Below are 12,031 nucleotides of genomic sequence, written 5' to 3' on the forward strand. Positions count from 1 at the left end.
CCGACCGACACTATTTATTCCCAGCGACCCTAAACATTTTATTGTCAATTTTCTTTAAAATCAAAAATATAATAAAAATAAAAAAATAAAAAAATGAATTGGACAGTTCCTGCTTCAAAAGGCACAACGCACATCTTTCAGACATGGTTCGTAAATAAAATATTTCAATAAAATAAAATGTTTTCCCTACTTACCTACCCTATTTTTTTCGGCTATTTAGGTAACATTCATATACCAAAATAAACTAGAAAGGGCAGTTGTCGCCAACTACATGTATCCCCCGTGTTCTCCCCAAAATGTGTAAGTATACGAAGTTTGGTCGCGCTAGGTCAATTAGGGGCCGAGTTATAGAGCAGTAGGGAAATATGATCAAGGTCAAGGTAAAGGTCAAATAAAGGTCGTAGTGACCTGGTTTTTGGTATGCGACACACCTTCTCCCCAAGATGTGTAAGTATACCAAGTTTGGTAGGCCTAGGTCAATTAGGGTCCGAGCTATAGAGCAAAAGGGAGATATGATCAAGGTCAAGGTAAAGGTCAAATAAAGGTCGTAGTGACCTGGTTTTGGTAGCGCTAGGTCAATTAGGAACCAAGTTAGAGAGCGGAAGGGAAATATGATCAAGGTTAAAGTAAAGGTCAAATAAAGGTCGCAGTGACCTGTTTTGGTACTCTACTCACCTTCTCCCCAAGATGTGTAAGCATACCAAGTCTGGTAGCGCTAGGTCAATTAGGGGCCGAGTTAGAGAGCGGAAGGGAAATATGATCAAAGTCAAGGTAAAGGTCAAATGAAGGTTGTAGTGACCTGGTTTTTGGTACGCGACACACCTTCTCCCCAAGATGTGTAAGTATACCAAGTTTGGTAGCGCTAGATCAAGAGCGGAAAAGAAATATGATCAAGGTCAAGGTAAAGGTCAAATGAAGGTTGTAGTGACCTGGTTTTAGGCTACTGTGGCACAGTCAGTATTATGCGCGTGTGTGTGCATGTGTTTGTGTTGTGTGTGCGTGTTTGTGTGTGTGTGTGTGTGTGTGGTGTGTGACGCCGTGTGCTTTTATGCTGTATGCGGGGTTGGGTGGGGGGCTCGCGGGTGTTCAAACGCCATCTTTGGACCGACGGGTTAATATGGTATATATTTATACTTAAATTATATAGGCCTCCATTACACTGACAAGCAGAATATTGTTGGACTACTTATCCTATATTGCAATGCTGTTGCATCTTAAATAATTTATGCATGAAAAGGTGCATAATTTCATTTAATTAGGGCTCGTCATTGGTATCAAATTATTTCGATTCGATTATTGATATTTTTTTTTTCTCGATATTCGCACTCCGATTCGATCCGCCATTAACGATTTAAAATTGTAATAAAAATGAGCCGTGAGTTCACAGTAAACCTCAATTATTGATGATATCTACATAGATATACATATTATAATCGTGCTGCTTAAATCAAATAGGCGACAGTAGATATTTATCTGAATTCAACCAGCTATTGACCTGGCGTCGCCGGCGATGCGAAGCAAGCAGACATGCTTTCTTACAAAAAAACGACATTTTTTGAAAAAAAAAAAAAAAAAATAAAAAAAAAAATCGCGAATCGCCTATTTTTCGATTTATTTCGAATCGATATCGGACGCAGAATCCATGCGATTGATCGATGAGGTGTGGCATCGATGACAGGCCTACATTTAATAATTTCATTTTCTTTAGCTTTTGGCAGTTTTTACCCGATCTTGGATCATCTTCAAATTTGGGCCATGAAGGTGCATTGGATGGTAAAAGCGAAAGACGCCAATTCGTTTTTTGGTGTGGGGCGGAGTCATCGTTTGCCATTTGGTAAACAATATTTTTGTGGGAAATATTGTAGAACCTGTAACTTGTGCTGTTTTTACCGATTGTCATGGAAATTTGGCACACAGTCCGATATAACATGTCCTATATAATAATTTTATAATAATTATATTATATATATATATATATATATATATATATATATATATATATATATATATATATGTATATATTGGTCCTGTGTGCCAAATTTTATGCCAATCGGGTAAAAACTGCAGAAGTTACAGGTTCTAGAATATTTTCTGACAAAAAATGTTGTTACCATGGCAACGATGACTCCGCCTACACCAAAAACGATTGGCGTCTTTGCTTTACGATAACGCACCTTCATGTGAAATTTGAAGATGATCCGAGAAGAACTGCAGCCGGTAGAGCGCTCACAAGGAAATCTCTGTGGTGGCGGCGGCGGCGCGACGAGGCCAAATCTATAGTATCCCCACAATTTATAGTGGAAAATTAACTTGAATATGTAGCCACCGCCACCCTTAAAAAATTGTTTGTTTCCCCTTTACCTACTCGCCTCTCAGGGTACTGAGTAGGTAGGTAGGTGAAAAATCTTTTTTATTTTGTTTTGACAAAATGTGTGTATGTATATTGTATATTCTGTTTTGAGTATATGTTTTTGCAGAATGAATTTGATTTTTTTTTTGGCAAAACGAAATAATTTTTGTTTTGTTTTAATCGGCTAATAAAATGTGTCGAGTAGCTGCGTTTTGGAGAGTCGGTCGGTAAAGGGGAAACAAGCAATATTTTATCTTAGGCCCAATCTTATACATAGAAATGCCAAGTTAAAACATGTGATACTGATGGACTGCACTATGAGGAATAATCTTAATGCAGTTGAAACACATGTAAAACCCACATTTAACTGGTGGAGGGTACAGTACACCAGACCGAAAGTCGATGTCATTGCTATGTACGTGTGATAAATAACTCAGCACACCAACACGATTAGCCCAGTCGCGACCCTAATCAAACCTTCTGGATTAAACCCTAGAGTTGACGCAATAAATGTTCTTATTTAGCTGACGCTTATTTTCAGATCTGGTTGTCGGGCAACAAGTTCTAAGCAATTTTTAGTTGTCCAAACTTTGATTTTACTTGTGAAAAATTTATTTGCAATCTATGAGCTGTTAATGTCCTTTTTTGTTGAGTGCATATCATATTACAGTATATACATGGAAAATCGTAATGAAATTCACACGTTTATTTTTTGCGTGCTGGCACGCTCATTGTGTCATTCCCGATTGCAGCTTTTTTCACAATTCCGAGAAAGAGTTTTGCTGTCACTCTCCCATCCCAGTGATGCCCACCCCCTACATATTCAGTAATGAACATGCCCCACGCAGCTCAAACAATCGTGCCCCCCCCCCCGGTACATCAATCAATGCAGCCGCAGCCAGGCACGCCACAATGTGCGGGCTGGCTCTCTATTAATAAATCTGCAATGGTAAAAGTGGGTGACAGGTGTTGCGGGATGCTTTTTTCGGCGACATTTGAAAATAAAACGCGAGATATGGCGTGCGATCACGCCTTGGCTCAAAGGATGTTATTGAATATTAAGCAACTAGAATTTTGTTGTTGTCGGATCGGGCAACTAGCCAAGAGAATAACTTGTCCGACATAGACTTTCATTTGTCCCGGGCAATCGAGTGTCGAGGGCTATTATTCACCTGAATCGGTATTTGTGTCAACTATAATAAGTCATATACCTACATCATTCTCAGTATCAGTGTAATTGTGCTTCCAAATGTGACTAGATTACTAAGGAGTTAAGATAATACATTACAACAAAATTCTGAAGAAGTCCAGTATTTTGTTCCTCGATCAATACCCTCTCAGCCCCACACACACCATCCTCCAGGTCCCTGGTCTGATCTGATGGTGAGATCATCATCATCATCATCATCATCATCATCCTTGTTTATTTGTTGACACAGAACTAAATTAGATGTTTAGATGTTTTAATTTGGTCTCCTTACTTTATTTTAAAACTCAGTTGAAAAATGTCTAAAATCTAAAGTAAAGGCCTGGGTAGAACATGTCATCAGTAAACTCACTGTGGCTCATAGGGTCTATGTCCTCCAGGGTACTGCCGGAACGTACCCTGGGTACAGTCCGGTATACCTGAACGTACCCTGATAACTATTTGATATGGTTAGGGTTAGGGAGTAGGCGTAGGCAACTTCCTAGACTCGTTAGTGGAATAGGCAAGGTACGGTCCGGCATATTAGATAGTACCAGGGTACGTTCCGGTATACCGAACCGTACCCAGGGTATGTTCCGGCAGTACCCTGGGGGACGTAGACTCTCTCAGCCTCACTGGGGCAGTATCCTACATCCCACACTCCAGCAGTGTCTATGTGCAGTGGTCCTAAAATAGTATATAAACACTTAACTATAATGTAATGGGTTGTCTGATTAAATACGGGAAGGAGATGGTCCAATGCAGTGTGGCTGTGAGTGTGTCACTGTGTGTAACATACAAATTTGAGGGAGCCTGCAAAACACATTTGTTTACACTGCACGGTATGATAAACAGTTCAACTAATTACTAATAAATTAATACTAAGTTGGCATTACTGATAGTACTAGAACAAGTATAATTGGTTAAATAAACTGGTTCATGCATAAAATGGTTACAGGGAACAAAAATCTAGGCCTAGATTCTAAGATGGCTGACATCAGAGGGTGTCAACATAAAATTGCCTTGTTTTGGTTGTCAATTTTTCTTAATTCCCCAAATCCAGCATAGGCTAACTAATGGTAAATTCGTATACAACGGTTTATTCATAAACGCGGCCAAAAATAAACACGCAACCAATGTTCGATTACAAATACTTACGTTTAGGGTTGAGACCTTTCGTTACCAAAACCTCAGTACGGAGGCTGACATCTTGTGTGTTACTAACGCAAAATCTCGCGAGAAAATTTCCGCCAAGTCTGAGCTAATCTGAGAACTCATTGCTCAACAAGAAGTTGTCAACACATACACACACTGGTGACACAGGAGCAAAACCCGTCAAGACTCGTTTGAATATCGAAGTGATATACAACCTAGCACGATTATGAAATATACAGTGGCCAAGACCCTCAACGTTTGACTGCTAGTGTGCAGCGCATCATTATACGGTTGATTACGAGACGTGCTGATGAATTTGCGGGACCCACGACACGGGCACGATTCAAGATTCACAATTCACGATTCACATTGACACTGTGACTGTGACAGTCTGTGTAATGACTACTCACTGTACACTTTGCCATCATATGTAGGCTACTGTACTGTAGGCTATAGTGTACACTAAGTGACACTGTACGCCACGATTTTTGCAGAAGTTTGAGTGTAGTCTCATACGTTCAGACAAAATGCGATTGGTGTTGAAGTACTAGGCCCTACTAATACTATAACTAATTTAACTATACGTATAAAAGTAACTAAAACTAGTAAAAGCAAGTTAATAGTATACGGCCCAACAACACTAAACGGGTAACAGAGCAAAATCGAGATGTCTAAATGTAGCTCACAGGTTGAGAATGGCTGTGACTTCGTCGGGATATTTATGAAGATGCTGGAAAATCCTGGCAGTGACTCAGGGAGGTTACAGTCACAGTATGCGTCATCTGAAATTGTGACACCGTCTGTTCAGGGTTCTGTATCCCGAACTCCACTATGTTCAGATATGCCGCTCTCAGTTCCTAATACACTTATGGAAATTACACCATGCAAAGTAGCTGAGTGCCACCGGATTTCTATAAGGACACCAATGGAAGAGCTGAATCACACTGGGAATGGAATGGAAGCAAAAACACCACTTTCTGTATCACCGAGAAAAGAGGCAGTCCCAAAACTACCAACCTCACTATCTTTGAGACAAAATACGGTTCCAGTAACTCCACTTTTAACACCTCTAAGACAAGTGGCACGTCTCAGAACATCAGGCTTGATGGAATCGGGAAAAGAGACACATCTGAAAACATCGCTTCCACAGAGACAGGAGGCGATGCTGAGGACGCCAACCTCGCTGGGCCTTAAAAACGAAGCATCCTTGAGTACATGTTTATCTACATCACCGACTTCAGTATCAGCCGAAAATCGAACTCCTGTGTTTGGTGAAACACCAACAACGAGATGTAGAACTAAAAGAAAGTTTCCTGGACCTGCAGGAATGCTGCCTGTATTAGGAAATGTAAATTTATACAGGAAATTATTTGCAGCTTACACTAGTCAGATTTTCTCGGAGTCAGTACTACATGATTGAGAATTCTTAGTTATTTGTTGCCATGAACCTATATATATATACTAGTACAGACATAGTATATATATATGTTCATGATACTGGTATATATATATATGGTATATATATATATATATATATATATATATATATATATATATATATATATATATATATATATATATATATATATATATATATATATATATATGCACATATAACACCACAATGCACATGCAACATTAGGCATATTGCACAAGAAACTGGTATAGTACTGGAATTAAATTTGCAATGTGATTTGCAATGGTACCTTTAGTCATTGGACTCATATCACTAGGGCAGGGCTCGAATTAAGCGACGAGAAGGGCAAGGCAATTTTTTTAGGGCATGTGAGAAATCGCCTTGAATTTTCTCTAAAATGGAAGGGCACAAAGGCAATTTTAAAAGGCACCAAGGCAACTCTCAAAATTTGAGAAGGGCACCAAGGCACTTTTGTAAAATAAAGGAAAACTCATAACAAATTAGTACATCAACATCGTCTTGCTTTTAATGTACAAAACAATATGCCCCCATGTAAGCTTACACCGTAACACTGACCCCTGTACCCCCCCTCTGCTAATGGAAGTAATGGAAGAAATTTTACATGCCCGCTATCAGGAGCTAATAATTATCCGATGCCGTTATTATTCCCTTCTACGACTATCGGTTTTTAGCTCATCATTGCAACTACAGCACGCACGCGCACGTGTTATGTTGATTCGACTAAAAACGAAACTAGGGCAGTAGATTAAAGGGCACCGACGGCAATTACACAAAAGGGCAAGGCAGGTGACTGCCGTCGGTCGGGTTGGATTTTCAGGGGCAGTACGGCGATTGATAGGGGCACCGACGGCAATTGCCGTCGGTGCCGTCGGTTAATTCGAGCCCTGCACTAGGGTGAGGTCAGCCATGATCTTGTTTGGTGCATTTTTGGTATCATCATGAACATATCTATACCATACCATACAATTTAGGTATGTTCATTGTATGAAAAATAGGGTCTTATATCAGGGTTAGAAATTAACCTTTTTTCCAGGCAGCAAGCATTTACTACCATAGACAAAAAAAAACAGGGAGCAAACTTACTCACTTGGGCAAAAATCTGAGAAAACCATAGCAGTTCCACTCCCTCTCACCATAACATTACTGTGCTATTGCATCTGTTCATATGGAAGCTGGTTTGGCCCCTTCTAGCCCTGTTTTTCCTGATTCGTTCATTCTAAATATAGTCATCCTAGTGATGTCACGATCATCGATTATACTCGATCATCGGTTGAACAGTGGCTCGAACCAAGCGCCTAGTGATGTCACGATCATCGATTATACTCGATCATCGGTTGAACAGTGGCTCGAACCAAGCGCTTGGTTATTAAAATCCATAATCGATTTCATCGGAGAAAAAAAAAATCGAAATAAATGTAAAACTTGAACAAGAAAACTGGGAAAGGTGATGAGAATCAGAGATATCATCGCTGCTATACAAGTTATCCTTTATTAACATACATGTATTATACACACAGTAGTAAACAGGGCAAAACAAGCAATAAACAGGGCTAAACATGCACACACGTACATGCAGACGACGTTACGCACACGCAGGCATTCAACACCCCGAGTAACCGATTGTAACCGAGCATCGGTTACTTGGGTCCAACCGATGATCGATTACGAAATTACAACCGATTGACAACAGTCTCATCCATCCTTAATCCAACTATTAACCTCAAATTAAGTATGAGCAGTTACGTAGGGTCAACGCGGTTTAAAAAATTGACAACCCTGAGCAACTGGCCATCGATTTAACATATGTTACTTGTAACTTCTGTGCTCTTACTTTGGTTCATGAGGAATTTTTGACAGCAAGTACTTGGTGCCGACATTGAAAGCAGGCAGCAAAATTGCTGCTTGCTGCCCTTAATTTCAAACCCTGTTATACATATGTTTATATATATATATAATTACAAAAAATAATGAATTATTTGTTTGGTTTTTTAAGCCATTCGGGTCACCCAAGAATGAAATCGACATTACAGTGGGATGTTCTGGTGAAAAGTCTCCAAGGAATCATCTGAAGGTGAGGCTTATATAGTTTCCATCAATATGGCTATTAGGTAAATTTCCTCCAATTATAAATATATATTCTGTGAAAATAAATTGGCATGTATGAAAATGTGTGTTGCTGTGATGCAATGCTACAAATCCACGAATAAGGATTTGGTTGTCATAAATCCCAACGTTTGGAGTGCTTGTGGTCATATATTGGCAGGGTGTGGTTTGAATTGTCTTAGCTTCAACATCTTGTAATGTGTAATGGGTAATGTGATTCACATATTCTATTTCAACTGTAATGTCGTACAGGAGACCATATGCACTCAGACTGGCGATGAAGACTTTGCAGAAGAGTTATGGCGTGTGATGCAGAAAGATCTAGAAAATGAGCAGGCAAGCTCCTTGTCACACTTCAGATTATCCTGGGTACAGAGGAAGGTATGAGCAATTACTATTTCTAATCAATGGTCTGCATGTTTACCAGTGGTATTGCACCATACTACTACTTCAGTAATTCTAGATTCATGCCTTTATCATGTTTTTAAATAAGACAGCTGTTCGCTTGTTTGTTTGTATGTTTTTTTATATTATATATATCTATATAATCAGCACAATGTCTGTTTGCATCTATTCATGTCTTTGTGGCTTATAGAACTTCTCCTTTACGACTGGCCTGATGTCAAACTAGTAGGTCCGCTTGGATACTTGGTAGGTGCCTGGGATAGTTCTTTGCAAAAAAGTTTCATGTAAGAAGCCTAACTTTTCATAAACGTAAAAAATTGGTTGGCCAACCTACATAATGTGTTATTTATTGAGTTAGTACATTGACGAAAGTGCGAAACACAAGCTTGCGAGCTCCTTGCCATCAGTAAGTTAATAACTAACTAATTGGTTGGCTAATATAACATCATGATCAGTTGCTAGGCAATGTTATAAACTGTAGTTCGTATAGGTTTGGTACTTGACAATGGTAGGTCTACATGGGTGATCAGTTAATTAGATTGTTTGCTTGCATGGTCGCTGGTGAACTACGGAGGCAGAAAAATTCAAGAACGTTTAATCTGCAAATCACAGCAAATATTAGAATGTAACAATGCCAGTTAAAATATATGTATTCATCTCTATTTATCTTTGCTATCAATGACATCAATGTCTATATGTGCATATGTGTGTGCGTGCATCCATGCGTGCGTTTGCGTGTGTGCGTGTGCGTGTGCGTGTGCGTGTGCGTGTGTGTGTGTGTGCGTCTGTGTGTGCATACACGCGTGTGTGAATGGCTTGCACATATGTAAACTCACTTTTATAATTTTTAGGCAACCATGAAGCAACTTCCTAAAGGAAAGGTACCATTCTTGTGCGTAATTGTGAAATCTGTGACATTCACTGGTGCAGATGCCATCATAGTCGTAAAAGATCCTACAGGTGAGTTACAGAAGATAATTCGTCTGCTACGTGAGGTTTCTACAGAAGTTCAACTTCATATATTAACTGTGTTACCATACTTTAAGCAACAGATTTTCGATTAAGAGAAAAGAAAGCATCATTTATTTGATAATTTATGTGAGATGGAAAGTATAATATCATTCAAGAAAAAAAAATCATTCAAACATTGGTGAAACATTACTAATGCTAATGTATGCAGCCCATTATGGAAGTTGCCGTCTGTCTCACACAATTCACCTATATAAGCACCATATTTTATAACAAGCTAGGTTAAAGGGACTATAGCTCACTCTATATAGTACTAGCATTTTTGTCATAAAATATAAACTGGAGATTGTATAGTTATATATTATAATATATATATATATATATATATGATTATACAAATATATAATTTTATACTTCTATGGTTAAGTTATTGCAATATACTTTTGACAGGAATCCGTTGTTTGTAACGTAGTAGTTGAGTAATTCATATTTGCTTGCAGGAGAGATGCAGGGCACAGTCCATAGACAGGTGATGGATGAACATGAGATGACATTCAAGGGAGGAGCTGGTGTCTTTCTGAACCAGGTATGCATGGTCTAGATTCTAGAACCTCATCTGCAGAATGATGAATATATAATATGTGTGTGGAAATATATTGCTAATGGGATGCTTACTGTATGTAGCCATCAATAAGTACTTGTAGATTTCATTCAGTTCTTGCATGGGCAGTGAATTCTGTGTTTGGTGGGAGATTAGATTTTTTACATATATGCGATACAATCTTATGTAGAAAACATTATATTTCAGTGTGGAGTCTTCAGTCCTTCTCCAAGAAGTCACTATTTAAATATCACCTCTAGGAATCTACTACGAATATATGTGCAAACAGAGGACAGCAAGGTTTCATCTCACAAAGTATTGCTTTATTCATTGTTAGCTTTTATTTTTTTTGCAGTAAAAGTAAAGCCAACAGTAAATTATGTAGATATTAAATATTGTAATTTCTTTTAGTTATTTTTAGTTTCCTTGTGTTTCCATTATTACTGAAAGCAATTTTCTTGCTATTTTCAGTTATCCCTGAATTGCCTTAATACTAAACATTCGCAGCTTATCCTGTTTACTTCATTATCAGAAGTAGATGATCTATTGTACACTTCCTATATAAAGGTAAAATTGTGAAGTAAATCTACTAAAGATTCTATGTTGGTAATATTTTGTACTCCTAAACCAACATTTTCTGTCTTTTTCAGGTATTGCAATTGAGTCTGAAAGATATCAGGGACAGAATCGATTCCCCGGAAAGCACCCAGAACCCCATTAATGTCACCAAACTTCATCACACACAAAAGAAATTGGTGGGTGGGCAAGAAGGCTCTACACCGAACATCCGTAATGTTGCACCCGCAGAAACACATAAGCTTGGTCATGAAGCAAGCTACTCTCCTAAGTTCACACCACCTGGAAAGCAAGATCCGACTGTGATGTCATCACTTACGTATAAAGCAGGTCAGAAAACAGAAGCACAAACGAATTCTAAGCGAACAACTGCTGTATACAGCCCCGTTACTAGTTCTCCACGCAATGTAAATTGGCAGGTTCGAACTCCCGCGCCAGCTGGTAGTAGTGAATCGGCCGACTATCGGGCAACACAAGGTGATGGTGGTATTATTTCTCAAAAGATGGCAGCACGCGTCATGAATTCGCCCATCGCTCGACCGGAGGAGCAGCCGCATGGTACTGGTGATGGCAAAAGTGTAACGGAGTTGATAAGCGGCATCGAAGATGAGCTGTTTGGCGATTTTTAATGAAACTCGGATATAAATTATTTAATGAGGTCTCTAATGCATGTATGCTACTAAGCACCCGTCTGCCATTTTGTGCACGAATGCACAATGGTAGTAATCTACTAATCTCACCATCTTTGTTACATATATTCTTAAATTTTACATGCATGCAATAGGATTAGCTAAGCAAAAATGCTACATGTATATTACCAGTGAACTGGTTCCAATCATTATGCCGGCTTTGATTTTGTGCTAAAATATCGTGTTCAGATATTGAAAAATCGCGGATAATCATTCTATGTACAGACATGTAGATAGTCTGATGTATAAGTATAACTCTTGTATAATAGATTTATTTAGAATTGCTTCACAAAATTATAAGCAAGGAAATATGTACACATAACTTGATATTTAAAAAATGTAAAAAATCAGTACATGTTATACGTTTACCAGAGTTGTTACCATAAAAATGTTCATTTGGAATCGATCTCCGCTGGTTTAATAGTAATATGGGAAGCAGTTTATTTGTTTTTATCACATTGCTTTGCTATGAGCAGTTTTTGTCGTTTTGTCACTTGATTGCAAAATGAAAACATTTTTGCATAATATTATAGTAGGACAAAGAAATTTACCTCTGGTT

The 12,031-nt window shown here is 38.6% G+C and overlaps 1 protein-coding gene across 1 annotated transcript; it reads left to right on the forward strand.

Moving 5' to 3' along the window:
* The first annotated feature begins 4,808 nt into the window (after nt 1-4,808).
* On the forward strand, nt 4,809-12,031 carry LOC106810461. Its single transcript, XM_014813840.1, has 7 exons — nt 4,809-6,039; nt 8,123-8,200; nt 8,485-8,613; nt 9,489-9,597; nt 10,107-10,192; nt 10,415-10,522; nt 10,858-12,031. The coding sequence occupies exons 1-7, from the start codon at nt 5,359-5,361 to the stop codon at nt 11,410-11,412; spliced, it is 1,746 nt and encodes a 581-aa protein (XP_014669326.1). The 5' UTR covers nt 4,809-5,358; the 3' UTR covers nt 11,413-12,031.

The sequence above is a fragment of the Priapulus caudatus genome, unplaced genomic scaffold (assembly GCF_000485595.1).
Source record: "Priapulus caudatus unplaced genomic scaffold, Priapulus_caudatus-5.0.1 Scaffold16, whole genome shotgun sequence".
In the NCBI taxonomy this organism is placed as follows: domain Eukaryota; kingdom Metazoa; phylum Priapulida; class Priapulimorpha; order Priapulimorphida; family Priapulidae; genus Priapulus; species Priapulus caudatus.

Coding starts and splice junctions, on each gene's coding strand:
- LOC106810461 (XM_014813840.1), top strand. CDS start 5,359: ATGTCTAAATGTAGCTCACAGGTTGAGAATGGCTGTGACTTCGTCGGG. Junction 6,040..8,122: donor TGCTGCCTGTATTAGGAAAT/GTAAATTTATAC, acceptor TGGTTTTTTAAG/CCATTCGGGTCACCCAAGAA. Junction 10,193..10,414: donor CTGGTGTCTTTCTGAACCAG/GTATGCATGGTC, acceptor ATTATATTTCAG/TGTGGAGTCTTCAGTCCTTC.